General features: G+C 56.3%; 2 protein-coding genes across 2 annotated transcripts; both read left to right on the forward strand.

Annotated features, from left to right (window-relative positions):
• Positions 1–858: 858 nt before the first annotated feature.
• On the forward strand, positions 859–8,749 carry TPGS1 (tubulin polyglutamylase complex subunit 1). Its single transcript, XM_019657485.1, has 2 exons — positions 859–1,321; positions 7,933–8,749. The coding sequence occupies exons 1-2, from the start codon at positions 948–950 to the stop codon at positions 8,465–8,467; spliced, it is 909 nt and encodes a 302-aa protein (XP_019513030.1). The 5' UTR covers positions 859–947; the 3' UTR covers positions 8,468–8,749.
• Positions 8,750–10,945: 2,196 nt separating this feature from the next.
• Positions 10,946–18,761, forward strand: CDC34 (cell division cycle 34, ubiquitin conjugating enzyme). The gene is made up of 5 exons (XM_019657499.1): positions 10,946–11,284; positions 14,291–14,377; positions 14,461–14,558; positions 15,289–15,423; positions 18,175–18,761. Exons 1-5 carry the CDS (start codon positions 11,108–11,110, stop codon positions 18,398–18,400), a joined length of 723 nt encoding a protein of 240 aa, XP_019513044.1. The 5' UTR covers positions 10,946–11,107; the 3' UTR covers positions 18,401–18,761.
• Positions 18,762–20,920: the final 2,159 nt, after the last annotated feature.

A 20,920-nucleotide genomic window follows, 5' to 3' on the forward strand; every position in this document is an offset into this window, starting at 1 on the left:
CCAGCCCCACTGAGCCAGGGCAGAGGGTGAGGGGAGCGTGTACTCTGCCTGGGACGGAAGAATCCAAATGCTGTGCTTTTCCCTGGGTGCAGGGATGCCACAGCTTCAAGAATAAGCGGGTGTCCTCAAAAGAAGTGGAGGATATATTTGGTGGGACAGTGTGGACACAGGAGAGAAGTGGTGTGTTAATAAGGAGAAGAGAGGAGCGAGACAGGGCCTGGACATGAGATCAGCAGATGCCAGGGACTTGAGCCTATGGACACTGGGGAGCTATGGGCGAGTTGAGAGAGCTAGAGGATGAGGTGTGAGAAAATCTCTCCGGTGGTGATGAAAGGTAACAGCCTGGAACCGGGAACTGCGGACCATAGGTGGTCCACTCATTCCTCGAACATGCACAGGGGACTATGGACGGTGGGGGCCCAGGGAAGACCCCTAACGCAGCCTGGTGGGTGGATGGAGGAAGGAGGGGTGTCCCTACAAAGTGAGCTATAAACTCAGACCAAGATTGGGTTAGATTTAAAGACAGGCTGAGCGTAAAGGCTCAAAGACGAAAATCAGAAAAAAGGGGGTAAGGGTGGTGCTCAGTTCTCGAATCTGGGTGGATCCACCCGACGCGCGCCCCGGCTTCTCTGGTAACCGAGGAAACTGGTTGCTAGAAAACCACGCTAAGGGAGGCCTCGCCCACTAAGAAGATGGCAGCAATTTGGCTTCATGCAAGAAACCAAGCCCTTGCTTGGAAGCCATTTTGGAGTCTGGCAAAGTTCAGGTTCCGGGCCTAAGCCAAGAAAACCAAGTACACATAAAGAGGAAACTGGAGGGAGAGTACCAATTAGAACCTAGAGAAAAGGGTGGCCGGTACTGTTATTTCCCAGTGTCTCCCAGCGGGATCCGGCGTTGTATGCCCTTAACCAAGATGGCCGTTCAGAGGCGCCAGCGCACTGTAGAATATGGCGGCGATTCCGGTCCCGCTGCCCTCAGTGAAGATGGCGGCAGTGGAGAAGCGGCGGTCGGTGGTGGTCACCGCGGCCAATTTCACCGACGGAACTCGGCCGTCGGTGTCCCGGGCGGCAGCAACGACCGAGAGCGAGGAGGACTTCCTGCGGCAGGTCGGCGTGACGGACATGCTGCGCGCGGCCTTGCTGAAGGTGCTGGAGGCGCGGCCCGAGGAGCCGATCTCCTTCTTGGCGCACTACTTCGAGAACATGGGCCTACGCTCGCCTGCAAACGGCGGCGCCGGGGAGCCCCCGGGCCAACTCCTGCTGCAGCAACAACGCTTGGGCCGCGCGCTGTGGCACCTTCGCCTCGCTCACTACTCCCAGAGGTGCGGGGCTGGGCCGGGCCTGGGAGGGTAGGGGCCGCGGCCGGACTTCAATTCCTAGCGTGCTCTGCGGGGCTCCTCGCCTTCGGCGCCGGAGCGCGGGGCATGCTGGGAACTGTAGGCCGCAGTGCTTCCCTGGGGCTGGGTGGACCCGGATCGAAATGGGCTGGAGGTCCCCAGCGTAACCTGGCTGTGGCCAGCGTGCCGTGCACTGGCGTCGATAGTCCTGTTGGCTCCGTCTTTTATGACACCTTTTTACAGGTACTAAATTTCCCCTTGCAGCCCACCCAACTTTTGAAAATCATACAGCCCAGAAAGGACTGCGCCAAGGAGCAAGTCCTCTGATGCAGGTCCCTCCTAACTGCCTCGTTTTGAGCGTCGTAGCATCCCCGTCCATTCAGCCAGAAAATGAGTATTTACAGGGCTGGGCCATGGAGACAGAGCAACCCAAGGCCCCTGCCCTAGAGGGAGGTTCTTAGTATGCAGGAGGGATGTCCAGGAAGAACCTAGCATGACACACAGGGAAAGGTGTTACAGGCACGAGGCCGCAGGTGCAGTATGGGACCCACAGCCTTCCCATGGCTGAAGCATGGTGGGGTGCAGGGAATGGCCTCTGCCTACTCCCCACGCGTCCCCCTTTTCCCAAAGTCCTGAGCCCTTGGAAGGCCGTTGAGGAATGTGTTGACCCCATGGTTTGCGTCAGGTGGATTGGGGAGAAGCAGCATCAACCAGATGAAGTCACTAAGTGGATGGGGGTGGGCTGGGGTGGGGGTGAGGAGTCCCCATAAGTAGAGCCTGAGGCAAGCATTCATGTGGGGGGTGATTTTATAAGGGGACGCTCCCAGGGGACCCCAGAAAGGGGGAGGGGAAGCTAAGCAAGGAGGCATTTCAGCCTGATTCTTACTTAGAGTATTCCCAGGTGCTTCTGGGCACCCCTCCCAAGAGAGTCGGGTGCAGGCTGCAAGAAGAAAAGCAGAGATGCTGGGGCGGGAGCTTGGCAGTGAGAGGGTGTGAAGGGTGTGCATCTGAGCGGGGCATCTACATCTCTACCACAGGAGCAAAGGGAGTGTGGGGTGTCTGAGGGCCGGGGTCACCCTGAAGTGGGCACCTGGGAAGAGGAGCAAGTTGGTGGGACACACGGGCTTGGGACATTCTCTGAAGTTGAGCTGATGGGTTTGCTGGGGCCAGGGTGGAAGGGGTGTGCACAAGATAGTGCCAGGTGTCCATAGGGCTGTCCACTGAGATGGGAGATGTCCACTGGTATGGCGGAAGTTCCGAGTTGCTTGAGGATTTTTAAGTCAGGGGGTTGGGACAACCAGCAAGAAAGTAGACAGGCAGGTCTTCAACTGAAATTTGTGACAGGGACAGGCGTTTGTCAACAGGGAGGGGTTATGAAGGCCTCCCAAGAGCTGAGAAGAGCCCAGGACACAACTCTGAGGAGCCCCTGCATGGGAGAACCCACAAAAGAGACGTGAAGGAGGGAACCAGAAGAGGGTGGCATCCCAGGACATCTGCCAACGAGGAAAAGTAGTCGGTGGCAGAGCCACATGTACAGTTGTTCAGGTCAAGCACTGCACAAGCCACTCACACCATAGACATCACAGACAAAGATATTTATATGAAGGCTTTTTGCAGAGTTTTTTCCTAAATCACACAAAGGCACCTTGTGGGCTGGCAGCAGCCCTGTGTCCAGTGGCCTAGTAGATGCGGGTTGAGAAACTGTTGGATTTAGGGTCAACAGGAAACTACTGGTTTCCTGCGGCTGCTGTAACAAATCACCAGAAACTTCGTGGTTTAAAACAATAGAAATGTTCTGGATGCCACAAATCTGAAATTTAGGTCTCGCAGGGCTATGCTCCCTCCAGAGGTTCTAGGGGAGGGTCCTCCCTCCCTGTCCCAGCTCCTGGTGAAACTGGCAGTCCTTGGTGTCCCTGGACTTGTGGAATCATCACTCCAGCCTCTGGTTTGTCACACAGCTGTCTCTTCTGTGTCTCTGTCTTCTCTTTTCTAAGACACTGTCATTGAATTTAGAGCCACTTCATCTCATTTCCAGATCCTGAACTAATTATGTCTCAAAGACCTTATTTCCAAATAAGGTCAGCCTCATGGGTACCAGATGGACATGCATTTTGTAGGGACACTAGTCACTGCATTGCAGGGACATTGGGGCCATTACTAGAGACAGTTGGGAGCAGCAGGGGCACAGAGATGAGCAGTGAGCAGGGGGAGCAACAGGTGCTGGCGGGACCTAGGCAGGCTCACCTGGTTCCCCCAGGAATGGAGCCACAGTCAGGAGCCCCTTACCCACGCCCAGTAGGTCAGGAGCAGAAAAAGCCTGGCCAGGTGTGGGAGACAGGTGCTTTGCCCTGATGCTGAGGGGTTGGCCGGGCTGTCCTGGGGCATTATCACCATGGGAGATCTGGGAAGAAGTCAGCCAAAACCCCTGTGCCAGCATCTCAAGATGTCAGAAGTGCTGGCATCTAGGAATGGTAATGGTGGCAGCCTTGTCCCAACCACCTCCCTGCCAGCCTCAAGGCCTCAGGAATTGTCTGGGAACTTGCTGAGGGCTGCATGGCCATGAAGGGCAGAATCAAAGTCAGACCCAGGCAGTGTGGCCCCAAGGCATCCTCCTAAGCCACAATGCTGTAATGCTGTCCCCTGCAGGTTCCCGTGACACTGGAAGACATGCAGAAGGCACCAGTGGCTTTAGGCTAGGCTCCCCTGTTCAGATCACCTCTAGCGGGCCATCCTGGGCACAAGGGGGGTGGGGGAGATGAGCAGTATCCCTGGCCCCCATTCCCCTGATGCCAGGAGCACCCCCAGTGTGACAACCACAGATGTCCCCAGATATTGGCCAGTGTCCACTATGGGCAGAATAGCCCCCAGTGAGAACCGCTGATCTAAAGTGAAAACTGTCTCTTTCTGGAGACATCCCATAAACACTCTTTTTCTGTTTTGACAAATTCTCAATGCTTCACAAACTGCTTTGTGTAGGAGCTGATATGCGGGAGCCCTCAGTAAGTGTCCAGTCCCATCTCACAGATAGGGCAGCTAAGGCTCCCCATCGTGGATCTGCCACATCCAGAGCTGACTGCCTGCCCCACCCCCATTCAGTAGATGGTGTGGGTACACCTTGTGGCCAGGAATGGTCTGGGGAGCCCCCAGGAGGGGCAGATATGAGTTGGGTGATCTTGCCTTCTTCTGGGCTGCTTTCCCAGTTCCCCTTCACAACTGTGATCTCACTGGGCTGTAATTACCCTTTGCTGTTCCTGCCTGACAAGGTCAGGGGTGTAAGATAGACAGTGTCTGGACAGCCCAGCCAAATCGCAGCCCTGGTCATGATAATGATAAGCTCACGTGGGGCACAGCCTTAAGCCCTTGGCACAAAATTGGCCTTCTGGTCCTCATGCGGTTGCTAAGGTGCAGGGACTGGGACATGAACGCGGGGCAGGGCCACCTGTGCTCAGTGAATGCTTGCAGGGGTGGCCAACGAGTGTCCCTTTTGTGTCCACCAGGTTCCTGGGTGAGAGGCTTTGGGCCCAGAGCTGGATGCACTGGTCAGGGTGAGCTAAGTCCCACCACAGGAACAGACACCCAAAATCTCAGTGGCTGTAACATGAATCAGCTTTGCCTCTCATACCACGGGGCCAGGGCGTGGACCATAGGGGGTGCTGGTTGGCTGAGAATGCCATTAAGTGCTGACTATGGGTCACTCACACTCACGTTTCAGTGGCTGAAGCAAGTCGCAGGCCTCAGTCACAGGGAAGAGAGAGTTGGACAGCACAGTGGAGGCCATCCTTTTGGAGCACCCCAGAGACCCTCACCTCCTGGTATCTGCATGTACTTGCCTCCCACATCCACAGGATGTCGCAGACCAGACAGAGAGTGACTTCTGCTCCTGCCTCGGTCCCATGCTCTTGGAACAGCTGCCATGTGTGGGGGTGCTCAGGCCACCCGGCGGGGACACCCCAGGGTAAGGAGCCGAGGCCTCATGTCCCAGGCATCACATGGGACACCTCCGGCCAACATCCTGACCTCAACCTCAGGAGAGATCACAGGCACACAGAAACCCCAACATAGTAAATGTCGTTTTAGGCCACAGGATTTGGGGTAACTTGTTATGCTGTAATGGGTAGCTGACAGGACACTCACGACGGTCATTTATTCACAGCGGGTCTCTTTAGCGCCTTTCTGGTGAAAGGAGTTAGGAATAAAATCTCCCACTGAGGGTTATGTAGTATGCCCTAATCATGGCAGCCAATGCTGGCCTAGCGGAGGCTGCACCCTCAGCACTCCCATGATATCCACACCCAGAAGTCCCAGCACATCCAAAGGCCCAATATGTGGGAAGACAGTTTACAGCCAGATAGGCGGGGACTGAGTCCCAGCTAGGACAGAGACCCCAGACTACCTCCCTCTCACCTGAGGGCCCCGGTTTCCTCTGTGACAGGTTTGGCCCACACAACTTACCGGGTCAGCACATCCATCCACAAGCCCCGTGCTGGGCAGCAGTCGTGACCTGAGTGGCCAGTGTTTATCGAGCTCCTGCCTCATGCTGCCCTGCGTTCACTGGGCTCCCGCTCTGTGCTGGCCGGCACTTATTGGGCTTCTACTTCATGCTGGCGAGCGTTCACTGGGCTCCCGTTGCATACTGGCCAGGGTTTGCTGGGCTCCCACTGCATGCTCACCTATAGAAAGGTAAGGTGACAGGCCCAGGTCACACATGAGATAAGAGTGGAGCTTCAGTGTGAATCTTCCCTAACAATGGAGCTGATCTCCCAGAAAAGATGCATGTGAGGCCTGATATCAGCTCCTTCTTCCATGGGATCCCTGGCCTGACCATCAGCCCGCCCTACGCCTCACTACGCATGTATCACTGTGGAACTAGTAACTAGTAAACTGTGTGGAACTAGGAACTAGTAAACTGGGCCTGTTTATCTGATGAGGAGAGTGAGACGGGGTCAACTAGCCACACAGACTCACCCAGTAGCCAGCACATTTAACTGCTATGCTCCCCAACTCTGCTTGTGAAGCTTACAGTATGGCCAAGGCACCTCAGGTTCCTCATGGGGCAAGGAGCCACCCCCATATCACAGCTGACAGCAGGACTGATGTTTCTGTAAAGGCCAGGTAGCAAGTATGAGGTGTGAACAAACAATATGGTGAATGTTTAAATAAAATGTATTACATCAAAAGACACATTGCCACTAATCCCCCTCACTTCGAACATACTTATCCCATCGTTCTTGCCACTTCCTGAAGCAGTTCTGGAAGTCCTCTTTGATGAGTGTCTTTATAATAGTTGCGCTGTCATGGTTGCCTCGATGTTCTGAATCATTTTGACTTTGGAGAAGAGCCAGAAGTCTCATGGTCCCAGATCCGGTGAATAAGGTGGATGAGGACACACCATGATGTTTTTGACAGAAATTGCCGTATATCAGAAGCAATGTATGACACGGAGTGTTGTGATGGAGGATGATTTACAGCACACTTTAAAACACACCTCTCAACCCGACTCACATCCAACTGCACTGAAAAGTTGAAACTTGTGACACACTGTTACTAAGGTTCATTGTACCACTTCCTATATTGAAGATCCCTGCCTTTTTATTGGATGGCATTGGGCAGCAGCATTCACTGTATTTTTTTATCACAATGGAAAGGCTCTGTGTCACACATTTCTTGTGGTATACGGCAATTTCTGTCAAATAAAAACATTACAGTGTGTCCTCATCTACCTTATGCACTGGATCTGGTACCGTGCAACTTCCGGCTCTTCCCCAAAGTCAGAAAGTGGCAAGAACGATGGGACAGGTGTGTTCAAAGCGAGGGGGAGTATTTTGAGGGTGATTAATGGCAATATGTCTTACTGTAATAAATTTTTTCTTATTTAAACATGCAACATATTTGTTGATCACACCTTGTACTGTCAGCTTTGGACTCTGCTGTTACAGCGAGAAAACTTGCCACTAGCAACATGTCTGGATTGATGTGACTGTGTCCCAATAAACCGTTGTTTACAAAAACAGGCTGTGGGCTAGATTTGACCCACAGCTGTAGTTTGCCGAATCTTGGCTAGTGGGACTGTAGGGGAGTGAAATGCGTTAACCCATGTTAAATGGCCATGTTAAGTGTTTGGCTAAGGGTGACCACCCGTAAGTGCAAGTGTGATTGTCAGGAGGGCCAGCTGGAGGGTCCCATGGGGCAGTTGCCCATTGGCTGCTTCAGCAGACATTTATCAAGAACATGCTGTGGGCCGGGCAGTAGACACTGGGGCAGTACAGTGACAGATAAACATTGACATGGGCTCCTGGGCTGAAGTTTGGGTGGGAAAGACATGAACTTAGAAGGCCCCATATAGTAAGTCTGATGGTGGTTAACTGTTACGAAGAAAAATAGAGGAGGACAGAGTTAGGGAGGGCTCCCCCCCCCCCCCCCCAAGAAAGGTGACTGGGGGACAGGCAATCAGCGGGGGAGGACTCAGCCTGTGCAAAGCCTGGAGGCTGGGTTGAGCCTGGTGTGTGGGAGGAAGAGCAATGGGGACAAGAAGCTGGGGGGCCTCCAGGTGATGCTGGGCGCTGCCTGGCTGGCCCAACGCCCCTGTCCATCAACAGGACAGCCTTCAACAACAACGTTGGTGTGGCCTACGAGTGCCTGAGCGCCAGTGGGCGCAAGAAGCCAGGGCTGGATGGGCGCACCTACAGCGAGCTGCTCAAGCGCATCTGCCGCGATGGGGAGGCCCCCGAGGAGGTGGTGGCACCTCTGCTACGCAAGATCCAGTGCCGGGACCATGAGGCCATACCTCTGGGTGTCTTCCGCACCGGCATGCTCACCTGTTTCGTGCTGCTGGAGTTCGTGGCACGGGCAGGCGCACTCTACCGACTGCTGGAGGACCCAGCCCTGGCTACAGCTGACCGCTGCATGGGCCAGGCGGTGCTGGACACCCTGGAGGGGGCCCTGCAGGCTAGCGACAGTGCTGCCGCGCCTGCTCGATACCTGGAAGCCGGCTGGCGCCTGGGGCCTGACAGTCTGGCGCAAGCCATGGACCGTGCCCTGGTGGCCCGGAGGCCCAGCTCCCCCATGACCCGGGAGGAGTTCCTGGAGAAGGCTGCTGCCCTCTTCATCGCCAAGGTCAAGCCGGTGGGCTGAGCTCTGTTCATGCTTCGTCTGTCTTCTCCACCCAGACAGTTGGGGACACTGCGAGGCCTGGCTCACCAGCTCCTGACAGGACACGGGTCTGGAAAGAAGAGGATTGGGTGCCTCTCATGCAGGGGGTGTGGGGAGCCTTCCTCACACCCAGCTTCGGACCAAAATGATGCTCCAGCCCCCTTCAGGGGCAAGCCAAGGGTCCCAGAAAACGGGCACCCCTCCTTACACACCCATAAAGCCCCCCCCACCCCCAGCAGTAATAAAGTCTGTGCCTGAGGCCTACTCGGTTTGTGTGCTCCATCCCCCAGCCCAACCACAGAAGCGCTTCTCCACCTGGCAGCATACCCACCAAGCCCCAGTAGGCCCCACCATCACCAGGATATGACTTTATGGGAGCTGAGGGCACTGAGGCACCTAGTGAGGTGCCCTGGACCCAGAAGGCCCTTCCCCAGGGCTGTGGGCCCCTGTGGCCGGCTGCTCTGGAAGCCAGAGACCAAGTTCCCAGCCCCATTCTCCACATGTGCCTCACCCAAGCAGTTCCTCCCTGGGCCTCAGTTTCTCCAGCTGTCTGAAGAAGAGGTCAACTGGGCAGATACTAATGGCAGTGATGTCATGTTCGAGGCCTGAAACACATCATTTGGCTCTGATCACCGTCATGAAGAGGGTAAGTCACTACCTGCATTTGGCAGATGGGGAAACCGCCCCCAGGAAAATCAAGGTGCTGTGGCCAGAAAACTGAAAGAAACTGCAGACATTTGCCACCACAGCAGGCTTCCTGGGAGATGAGGCCCCCAGTGGGTTGGCTGAGTATGTGGGGCACAAATCCAGTACCTCCCTTTCCACTTCCAGGACTGCCCCCCCCCCCGCCCAAGTACTTCCAAGGGATGTGGGGTGTACGTAGTCAGAGACCTTGGGAAATCTGTTAGAATGTTGATTAATTACTGTTTATTGACTGGCTGCCACATGCCAACACTGTGACTTCGGTGCTATGAGCAGACAATGAGGGTCAGGACACCTGGACCACTTGGCAAAGTTAGCGCATTTGGCAGGTGAGGGGCCCACCCCAGGTCCCCAGGGTGCAGGACAGAGGACCTGAGAGACTAAGTCTAGAGCTTTAGCGATGAGAAAGACAAGCCCAGTCCTGGGCAGCCATTTGAACTGCTGCTCTGTCCAAGGCTCTGATTCCTCTCCCTCTTTCCTCCAGTGTTACTGTTTCCTTCCCCTAGACAGGTTCACCCGTCTGTCATTTGTCACAAGGCAAGGGGCCAGGTGTTAGGGCATCTGAGGGAGGTAGTCACCTTGGCCAAACCTGAGGTATTGCAGCTGTTAGCTGCCCAGGACACCTGCCGGGCTGCAGGCACAGCGGGAGGGTCGGGGCGACAACCCGTCACCCTCATGGGGAGCTGTCACTCTATGGAGGTGGAGGGATGGAGGCTAGCACACCACACCTAACTCTCCTGACCAAATGACCTAGCAAGGGGTGTGTGGGTGTCAAGGCCCGGTACTCAGCCAGGTCAGAGCTCAGTCGAGTCAGGGTGAAACCTTGGGTCAGGGCTAGCTGGGGTCAGGACTCAGGTTGAGTCAAAGGTCAACCTAAGATTAGGGCAGTCAGGGTCAGGGCTGGAGGAAGGTGGGGGTCGGCCAGACTGGGTGCCACATGAGTGGTGATGACTTCCCCAGTTTGTCTGTGGGGCAGCGCCTTGTCCATGTCTTCTGATTCCTTTGTTGAACCGAGTGGTAACTTGAAGGCTCTGCTAAGGCCTCCCCGCCTCCCTCGGGCCCGTACTGCCCTCGCGGGGTCTTCGCCCCTGCCCAGAGCTCGGCCCTATCTTCAGCCCCTCCGACAGAAAACTGTGGAACCGCCCGCCGAGGACCCGGGGCGCGAGCCCCAGCGCATGCTCTCCCCTGCCCCCTCGCCTCCCCATCGGCCCCGCTTCCTTTCTGCTCGCTCTAGATACTCGGAAAGGGAGTCCGCCAACCCCGTTCAAGGATGGGGAAACAGGTTCAGGGCCGGCAGGTCGCGGAGTCCAGGACTCGCCGCACCGCTGGACCCCGCCCGAGGAGGGGGCGAGAAGCGTTCGCAGAGGGGCCGGGCCCCTGCCCCACCTTCCCCGGCCCCGCCCCGCCCCGGAGACGTCACAGAAAAGGCCCCAAAAGCCTGGCGGGCCGGGCCGGAGCGGCGCAGCCTAATCCTGCCCGCCTCTCCGCGCACAGCCGTCCAAGAGCTCGTCAGAGAAGAGGCTGCGGCGGCCTCCTAGAGATTCTAAAGTGCCAAGGCGCCTGCGCACTCGGCCCCCTCCCTCCGGGCGGTCGCGCTCGGAGGTCCAGGAAAGGCCGCATTCCATTTCCCGGCGTGCCCCGCGGGCGGGTGCGCAGGCGCAGTCGGGTCCTGGCCGCGGCGCGCAGGCGCGGTTGGGGCCCGGCGGCGGCGCGCAGGCGCAGCGCGGGGCGGGGCGTGCGGGCCGGGCGGAGAGGAACGCCGGGCAGGCGGCGGCGTCAGAGCGAGTGGAGCGTTCGGGGGCCCCAGGCGGCCGCGGTGGCGTAGAGGAGGAAGGCGGCCCCAGCCCCGGCCCGTCTCGCGGCCCCGCGGCGGCCCCGCGGCCCAGCGCGCCTTCGACCCCGGGCCCCTCCGCCGCCGCCATGGCCCGGCCGCTGGTGCCAAGCTCACAGAAGGCGCTGATGCTCGAGCTCAAGGGGCTGCAGGAGGAGCCGGTAGAGGGCTTCCGGGTGACCCTGGTGGACGAAGGCGACCTGTACAACTGGGAAGTGGCCATCTTCGGGCCCCCCAACACTTATTACGAGGGCGGCTACTTCAAGGTGAGCCTGCAGCTCAGTGCGGATGCCGCGACCCCTGCCCTCTTGGGGTGGCCCCCTCCCCATTGCTCGAGGCCTCCGCCCTCTCGCTGGAGGTTCCTCAGTCACCGTTCCCGGGCCCCAGGAGTCCCCGAGAGCCTCCCAGCCTCCCTAAAGCAGATTCAGGCCTACCAGAGAGAAGGCCTGGGGACCTCCCTGTTTTATTTGGGTGTGGAGTTCCCGCTTCCCTCACGCCTGGGACTGCTCAGCCCCGAGTGACCCCTTCCTCCGCCTTGTCCTGCGGAGGAGGTGAAGGGGGAGCCCCAGCTGACCCAGCCTTCAGCTGCCTTCCCTGCCTCCCGAAGAGGCAAAGAGACTTCTCCAGAAGAGGCTTCCCCAGCAAGCACTATTGTTAGGGTGCACCGGCCTTGGGGGAGGGAGAGCAGCGGGAGGTGGGGGAGTGGGGTGGGGGCAGTGGCTCAGCCACTTGCTGGGGTTCCAACAAAGGCCTAGATTGGGGCCTTGGCAGCCAGGACCTGCTTGGAAAGCGGCCACCCTTGCCAATATCAGTGGGCCAGACCCTCTCAGCTTTATTCCGAGCTTTACATAATCTGTTCTCTTGGGAAGATTGAGGCAGGACCATCACTGATATCCTCCACCCAGTCCCTGGGAGCCACACTGCAAAGATGCCCCCACGGACGCCAGGCCTCCGGCCCCTGCCAGTATCCCAGACCCTGCCCCCAGAAGCACGGGCTCCTCTCTGACCACCCCAACTGGCCTTTCTCAGACTTTCCTGAGCAGGTGGCTTCTTGAGGCCAGAATCTTACACTCTAGGCCATTTCTTTTGCTCTCTGTGGTGGCTTAACTGTGAGCAGTTCCCTTTTGTTGTTGTTAGGATCAGGGAGGCGAGGGCTTTCCCTGGGACTGGTGTGACAAAGGACTCAGGCCAAAACCCTGGGCAGCTTTCTCGACTTCATCACCTGAGCCCAGACGTGTCCTTGGAAGGACCCCTCTCAGATCGCAGTTCTTGGCTTCTTGAGTCAGAGGGACAAGGCAAAGGGTCTCCCTGTGGAAGAGATGGGGAATGAGCCCTCAGCGTAGGAACACACCCCATCACAGCCTGCCAAGAGCCTGGTGGGCCCTGCCAGGTTCAGCCTGGCTGGGAAGCAAAAACCACGCTAGGCCACAGATGTCTGTGTTTGCACTTTTGGCTGATGTTTTAGCCAGCCTGTTAAGTGGCTGTGAGGGAGCAGCCTGGTCTGCTGGGGGTGCTTTCTAGCTGCGGGGTTGGAATGAGGGGAGAAGTGTGAACAGCCCTGGGCTAAGTTATGTGTCTGGAATCCCACCTTCCCATGCAGAGAATGGATTTGGGGCTGGCTTCAGAAAAGTTGAACTAGCTTCCTCTCCAGCCTCTTTTGTCCACTTTGGAGAACAAGTTGGCTAAGGGCTCCACTCAGAATCCAGACAATAGAGTCCTACCCTGAGGCAAGGCAAGGCCAAGAGTCTAAGCAAGGTTGCAGATCTGGGAGGAAGGGACAAGGGTGTCTGGCTATTGCTCACTAAAGTGGTTGCAAGGGATTGTGGGTAGAGCCTCCCAGGCTGTTGGGGGGATAATCCCATTTTCCTAGAAAAGAGTGGATTAAGGAGCAGGTGCTGCCAGACTTGTATCACATCTGCCATAAACTCTGTCCTCAAGGAAACTAGCGTGGGGCCCAGTGTGGTTCTGCCATCCACCCGATCCTCCCGCTCTGGGTCCCGGTGTGGTCAGATGGGATGTGGGGGAAAGACCCTCTTCTGCAGGAGATGTGGAAATGCAGGGGTGGGAAGTATCCACGGGCCACCATCACTTCCCAACCACTTCCTGCAGCCCAGCCGCTCCCACTTCTCCTTTATAAGCTATAGGAGCACTTAGCCTGCACCAGGCCCCCCCACCCCCACCCCCCGGGCCAGTGTGGTGTGCTGAAGAGGGTACCTGAGAGACTTGCTGTGTGCCCTTGGGCAAGGTGCTTTCTTTCTCTGAGCCTTTGTTTGCTCAGCAGTAAACAAGAGACATGGTGGATGTTTGGTGCAGGGGAAGCCTGTCCCGCTGTTCCACTGAGGAGGCCTCAGTTGTTCTTGGGGTCATCACTTAGAAACCCAACACTGGGCTTGGGGAACTGCAGGGCAGGTGCTGAAACCCAGGTTCCAGGCTTGCTCTGTGGCCATGGCCAGTGGTCTCAGCAAGTTCACCCAGGAACAGAGGGACTTGGCCCAAATGCTCTGAGTGGCCCCCAGCCTGCTTGCTCTGAGAGCCCAAGGCACCGCCAGGACCCCAGGCCAGATGTCCCCTGATAGCCCGAAGCCTGGGACTGTAGCTTAAGCAAGCAAACGAAGCTTCCTTACCTGCTGCGTCTGTGCAGCTCTGTCACCTTGTCAGGTGGTCCTCCCTCATCTACCCCGTGACCTTCCTGTCTGCCTTCTGACGCCCCCACCCCACCCCAAGACAGACACCTGTGGGCAGAGAGCCTGTCCACCCAGCGCTGACTCATCTCCTCCCACAGAGCTCGGCACAGCTAGGTGTCAGGAGGAATTGCCAAGTGCACACATCTATTTTAATCCTCCCCACAGCCTAGAAACTGAGACGGGTGTCCAGTACCCAGCTGGAGGCTCCTGGCCCCAGGTCCTGCCGGTCTGTGTAGCTGTGTGTTGGTCTGAGCCCTCCTACAGGCGTGGGCCATGAATGGGCTCTGAGCTGCTCTCTAGGCAGGTGCCCACACTCCCCAGCAGCAGGGTGGGGGCCAGGATCAGCTCAGGTGACCCCAATAAAGCCCGAGGCAGCCTGCTATGTACCTGACCCCAGGCCTTTGAGGGGCGTGAGTGGCAGGCAGGTTCTCTAGTGACTTGTACACACACGCGTGTCCATCCCAGGCTGATGTCCTTGTTTATGTGTTCACGGACGGAGTCCACAGGCAGTGGGCTGCCCACACACAGCGCTGAGGTGACAACAGGGCCAGCCTTCGCTGAGCCCTGCTGCTTTCTGCCCACTCCCAGGCACGCCTCAAGTTCCCCATCGACTACCCTTACTCCCCACCGGCCTTCCGCTTCCTGACCAAGATGTGGCACCCCAACATCTATGAGGTAAGCCTGCTCCGCCCAGCCTCTGTAGTGGGGACAGCAGGGGCTGGTGTGGGTACTGACCCTGCCCTCCTGTCCCCACACAGACGGGGGACGTGTGTATCTCTATCCTGCATCCCCCGGTGGACGACCCCCAGAGCGGGGAGCTGCCTTCGGAGCGCTGGAACCCCACCCAGAATGTCAGGTGAGTTGGGCAGCAGGTAGATCCCCGCCCCCAGCAATCCTGACCTTGCCAGAGCCTTGGGGACAGACATGGGGAGACACTTTCTTGCAGTGCTGTGGTACCTGGAAACTGGCCATCTGCAGGGTATTGGGGCCCCAAGAGCCAGTGCCATCTCCGCTGGCCTTGCCTCTCATCTGACACCCCTGCCCCACTCACCAGGAATCCTGTGTCCATATCTTGCCCTGGGATCACCTCTCCTTCTTCAACCCCTACTGAGCCCAGCCACCTCTACCCTCAGGTGACCTCTCACCCTGAGTTTGCCAGCCCCCGGCCTCACTTATGTGTCTTTAGTCCAGCCCAGACCATGGTAAAAGATGGTGGCACAGGGGGACTCACTTGCCAGGCTGGGCTCTAGGGGATGGGGAAAGGCGTGTTTCAGGTGGAAGGAAGGTAGTCCTGTCCAGGGAAATGGGCATGCGGCAAAGGGCAGGAGGAGGCCAGCAGGCAGGGTGGGCCTGGTGAAAAAGCCAGACAGATGTCACTTTTGGGGTTGGGGGTACCAGGTCAGGGTGTGTCCAAAAGCTCCCCCAGCCAGAAAGCTGGGGCTCTGGGCATCCTCCCATCAGTGGTGGTTTGGGGGGCCATGCTCGGCCTATGGCTCCTGGTGCAGCATCGATCCCGGCTGCTGGGGTGGGGATGCCACCAGTGAATACCCCTGCAGCCTCCACCCGCTGACTCTGTGTTCTCCCAGGACCATCCTTCTGAGTGTCATCTCCCTCCTCAACGAACCCAATACCTTCTCCCCAGCCAACGTGGATGCCTCGGTGATGTACAGGAAGTGGAAAGAGAGCAAAGGCAGGGACCGGGAGTACACAGACATCATCCGGTGAGGAGGCTCCCACGTCAGCCGGGTCACAGACAGACCCCAAGGCCACTGGGCGGGGAAAGGCGCAGCCACATGCAAGCCCAGCCTATTGCTTTTCTCCTGGTCTCTCTCCTTTTTTAGGAAATTGGGTGTTTTTCTTGCCTTTTTGCATTTTGAAATATCTCAGTCATGCAAATCCATGTGTTTATTGTGGTTTATAGATATACCATGTATGTACGTTGTTGGGGTGAGGGTGTGACAAATAGGTTTGATAGTATGGTCCAGAAATAGACACCCAGGTTTCCAACGGCTCCTCCCGGGCTTCCCTTTGCCCCTTGCTCCCATCCTTCCCTTTCTCCCTCCCTCCCAGGCAGCACCTCTGAGGATGGCAGTGGTCCTGTCATGTGTGGCCTGTCTGCGCATGTCCAGTGAACGGGGGTGTGGTTTGTTTGCTTTTAGGCATGCCACGACCCATGTCTGGGCGTGTGCGTGTCCTCCACTGCTTGCTTCTGCCCCTCACCCATGTTTCCCGCAGTTGTTTTTCATGTTACTGAGACTGGGCTTTGTGCAGTGTTTTCTCTTTCCCTCTTAATAATCTGCTGTAAACATCACCTAACATTTGTAATTTTGAAACTTGGAATCATTTCTAAAGGCTGAAAAACCATCGTGGTATCAACATATTTAGAAAATAGCTTTCTTTTCTAAAACGTAATTTTTTTTCTGCTTATAAAAGCAACACGTTGCCTAAGGATTTGCCAGAACCAGCATCCCCTTGTCTCAGTTGTTTCCAGTGCTTTCCCGTCATGAGCGAGGCAGCGACATCACAGAGTGGGTCCTCAGCAGTGCGGTGCCACACTGGGCTTCGTGTGCAAGCTGGCAGCTTTCACCCCTGGCTGTGTGACCCATTCTATCTGCCTCGTTTTGTTTGTCACGTTATGTGAGCTGCTGTGTCCGTTGTCCATTGTCACATTTCATCATAGGGTTTACTGTTTCATAACAAACAGCCCTTCGTTAGATTTTTTTCCAAATACGTTTTCAGTTTGTCATTTACCTTTTAAGTAGAAAATAAGTTAGACACAGCTGTTTTAGGCCTAAGTATTTACCCAAGAGAAACGGGGCATGTGTCCACACAGCACCCATGCAAGTGTTCAAAATAGAGTTGGTTCACCAAAAACAGGGAACAACCCAAATGTGTGTCAGCAGGTGAGGGGAGAACAAGCCATGGCCTGTCCACGTAGCCATGAGGACACATCTCCAGGCGCTTAACCTGCCTGAGGGAAGCTGGGCAAATGTGGGCAGTGTGTCCGCATCGGTGGCTGTTGGGAATGTGGGGGCCTCGGGGCAATGGGCACATGCATGAACTCATTTGTGGGGTGCTTTCATGGGCACACGTGGGTCAGCTCACTGCTGAAGCTGTCCATGGGCGCAATTTGTCAATAAAGCTATGGAAACAAAACAAGCAATGAGAAGGCAAAAAGCATGTAGGTACAAATAGAGGCAAAAACCTCATGATCGTAACACCTAATGGTTAATGTTTCAGTATATCCTTCCAGACTTTTATTCGAAAAATGGGACCACACTGCATGTGCCACTTTGTCACCCGCTTTTCAATCAGGTGTGCTACCATATCACATACAGTAAAGTTCGTCCTTTTTCGGGGCTCAGTTCAGTGAATTTCGTTGTGACTGCATCCCCCCCCGGCCTGGACAGACTAGAGAACCGCCTTTTATAGGTGCCTGACCTCAGGCTGTCCACGTGCTCGCCTGTCGTAACCTGCTCACTCCTGTCTCTACACAGCTATCTTCATTGCTCCGAGCCGCACAGTGGTGAGAGTGGTCACAGTGGTCGTCATCCTATCCTGCTTTGACTAGTCCTGTTTTATATGTGTGTGCACATGTGTCTGTGTGCATATGGCATTGGGGCACAGGGTTTTGTCCAGGTGATCCACAGCCTGGACAGCCTTATCTGTCCTGTGGTCCCTTTCCTCTTGTGGTTTGTTTTTTTTGCCAGTAAAGTGTGTTGGCTTTCTGACATAGGCTTGGCCTATTTTTGCTGGTGGTTCTGTGGTGGTTTACATAAGAATTTCCTAAACGATTTTGACCCACACACAGCCCCCAGGGGTACCATGAGCGAGTATACTGGGCGAACCCTCCCTGCCTCTCTGTGTCCCCCTGCAACCCCAGGACAGCTGTCCCTGATGCTGGGCAGTTACAGCTTCCTGTTTGTGGTGCTCAGGAATGGCTGTGATGGATGGGTGATGCTGGCCCCACCGGCAAACAGTCCCACTCTGCCAGCCTGCTGCACAAGCCACCCATTGCAGGCTGCGTGCACTCACACCTCCGCCAGCTCTCCCTGGCCGCCCAGGAGGCCCTGAAATGGAATCCAGACTATTTTTATCCCTGCAGACTCCCCGGGGGCCATCTCACATGTGTCCATGTGGGGGAGCTGAGCTGGCTGCGCCTGCCTGTTTACTCACCCCCAGCCATGGCAGGTTCCATCAGGTGACGCAGGCTTAGAGGTTTCCGCGTCTGTAGGTTGGCCTTGTGGGGTTCCGGTTTCAGAGATACTGCACTAGGACTAGGGCATCAGGCTACCAGGTATGTGCACCGTGGGTTGCTGCCTCTCTGTCACCTCACTTGTCCCCCCTTGCCTATAAACATCACCCGCCGCCTCATGTACAGGACAGTGCTCTGTCTGTGTGTACCTGAGTGAGCCCGTTGCATCCTCCCCTTCCCAGGGTGCGGGTCCTGACTCCCATCCGTCTCCCCCCAGGAAGCAGGTCCAGGGGACCAAGGTGGATGCGGAGCGGGATGGTGTGAAGGTGCCCACTACGCTGGCTGAGTACTGCGTGCAAACCCGGGCTCCAGCTCCCGACGAGGGCTCGGACCTCTTCTACGACGACTACTATGAGGATGCCGAGGCTGAGGCTGAGGCTGAGGCTGAGGCTGACAGCTGCTTCGGGGACGACGAGGATGATTCCGGCAATGAGGAGTCCTGACAGCGTGTTCCCTACCAAATAAATGCACAGATTTTACCTCACCAGGCCCGGACTCTGTGGGCTCTTGGGCACCTCATGACGCCGAGGTCACCTCAGGGAGGTGGCTCTGCGCTTGCGCTCTCCTTGGTTTTGCTTTCCTTTCCCATGTTTGCTCTGGGTTCTCCTTGGCTTCAGAGGAGGGGCCCCACTTGTGCTGGGTGCCCGGCAGGCAGGCCTGGGGTCCCAGACCCCACCCCATTAGCCACCCCACTGGCTGGAGCCAGAGACTTGGGGTTCCCAGTTAGTAGACTGATTAACTTGTGGTCATCTCTTTCTTCTGCTTTGGTTTGTTTGGAATTTAAATAAAATGACTATACGAGAAGCCAGAGAACCAACCTCTCATTGGCCTCCCCTAAGGACATTGGGGACCAGGAGGCCGGGCCTGGTGCCAGCAACGCTGCATGCATGGGACCCAGAGGCAGGCCCAGCGTCTGGGGGTGCAGGCCTCAAGGGTCCGGAGCCCCAGGCCAGAAATGACCAGCAGCCCTCAGGACCAGCAGCCCTCAGGCAGCTCCACCTGCTGCCTGCACATGCCACACCACCTAGGATCACCCAGGCTTCTGGCTTTATTTCTGTGTAACCAAAGTCAGGAGCAGGGTGGATAGCGACATCAGGACAAAGGCCCAAGTGAGCCCTGACCCAACTCGTCACTGCAGCTGGAGCCCAGATGACCCCCACGCAGGTGAGGGACAAGTGTACCCCAGGGCCAAGTCCAGCCCCATGGCGCCCACCAAGCTGCCCTGGCCCACAAGTGCAGCTTTCATGGTTGGCCTCTATAGTTTCATTTGTTTTTTAACATGAATGATTTTCCTACATTAAAATATGAAAGGTTTCACCCAATCGTCTTCATTTTTGGCTTTCCTTATATGTGGCTTGTGGGCAGCACAGGGTCAGCGAGGGGCCACTCTCAGACATATGCCTCGCCATCCTCACCTGCATGCCCAGTGTCTTTAGCCAGGTTTGAGCAGAGCCTGGCCACTGTGGCAGCCACACCCAACCCCCTCCAGGCTTTGTTCACTTGGTTTGAGGTGCCTCTGAGCTCCACTGTGTGTTACCAGGGACCCAGCCCCTGTAGCATCTACAGGTATACCCAGTCCTGCGTCAGGCCCTGGACATGTGACCCTCTCCAAGCACTGCAGGCCCTTGGCCAGGCCAGCAGCCTGCTGGGGCCTGGGGCTGTACAGCTTTCCTTCCTCTTCCGGGGAGGTATTTCCTGAAGACTGAGTCAGCTTCTGCACCTTGAGGGCAGTGGGGCAGCCGTTTCCTGTGAACCCAGCAAGTGGCAATGGGACGAAAGGGCCTCCTGGGGTCCCGGAGCCTGGCCTGCACTAGGAGACCCTGATGTCAGCAAACCAGGACCACCAGTCAGACATGCCATACCACTTCTCTACCTGTGTTGGGCTGTTCATGAGTGCAGGTTCAGACTGAGTAGTTGCAACCCAAACTGGCCCAAAAGGCCAAGGATACTTAGTCTGGCCAACCACTCTCTTTGAGTCACGCCAGCCCCTGTGGCTACCCCCATGGAGCTTGTTAGTCGGGCCTCTGCTCTGCCTTGGATGGTTTCTCCCTATTCCTCACCGCTGCTACAGAATAAGCCGCCTGAACTTAGTCACATGGCACCCCACCTGTTTACGCTCAGATTCTGTGGGTCCAGAATCAGATGACTTGTGCCCTTTTCATCTCTAGGTGGCTTGAACCCTGGGGCCTGGGATCATCTGGAAGTGTCTTTACTCACGTCTGGTGCCTGAGCTGGGGCAACTCGGGGGCTTGGCTCAGCGGACTGAGTGCTCACACATGACCACCCCACACCTACCACTTGGCTTCCTCACAGCGTGGCGGTGCAGGCTCGATGACGGTCCCAGGAGGCAGTCATATGGTGCCACTTCTACAAGATTAGACATGAGCCCACCCAGGTTCAAGGAGAGGGGACACAAATACCACCATCCCTCCTGGCCCTCCCTCGCCCCCCCGCCCCGGGTCAATGGGAGCAGTCACCATGAATCGGTGTTTGTAAAACTGCCACAATCTTGTCCCCTTTTCTCCTCTCGGACTGTATCCCACACGATTGCCAAAGGAGCTTTTGCACACACATCTGACTATAATATCCCAGGCTTCCAGGTTCAAATCCTGTAACATAGCCAAGGACAAGTGGCTTCAACATTCAGAATTTCAGTGTTCTAAGCTACAAAATGGGGATAATAATTAGAGCTGCCCAGTTAAATTTGAATTTTAGGTAAACAACAAATAGTTTTTATAATAAGGGTATCCCATGCAATATTTAGGACATAACTTACACAAAAAAATATTCATTGTCTATCTGAAATTCAAATTTACCAGGCATCCTATATTTTTACTTGCTAAATCTGACCACCCCAACACTAATGGAACCTCGTTCCCAGGATTGTTGAGATAAAACAAGATAGGGGCTGGCCGAGTGGTGCGTTGATTTAAGAGTTGGCTTGAGGGCCGGCCGAGTGGCGC

The sequence above is a fragment of the Hipposideros armiger genome, unplaced genomic scaffold (genome assembly GCF_001890085.2).
Source record: "Hipposideros armiger isolate ML-2016 unplaced genomic scaffold, ASM189008v1 scaffold_275, whole genome shotgun sequence".
Classification (NCBI taxonomy): Eukaryota; Metazoa; Chordata; class Mammalia; order Chiroptera; family Hipposideridae; genus Hipposideros; species Hipposideros armiger.

Bases quoted from the DNA above. Each gene is read 5' to 3' on its own strand.
- TPGS1 (XM_019657485.1), top strand. From the start codon at position 948: ATGGCGGCGATTCCGGTCCCGCTGCCCTCAGTGAAGATGGCGGCAGTG. The intron at 1,322-7,932 runs GTGCGGGGCTGG...GTCCATCAACAG, and splicing joins CTCGCTCACTACTCCCAGAG to GACAGCCTTCAACAACAACG.
- CDC34 (XM_019657499.1), top strand. From the start codon at position 11,108: ATGGCCCGGCCGCTGGTGCCAAGCTCACAGAAGGCGCTGATGCTCGAG. The intron at 14,378-14,460 runs GTAAGCCTGCTC...GTCCCCACACAG, and splicing joins GGCACCCCAACATCTATGAG to ACGGGGGACGTGTGTATCTC. The intron at 14,559-15,288 runs GTGAGTTGGGCA...GTGTTCTCCCAG, and splicing joins AACCCCACCCAGAATGTCAG to GACCATCCTTCTGAGTGTCA.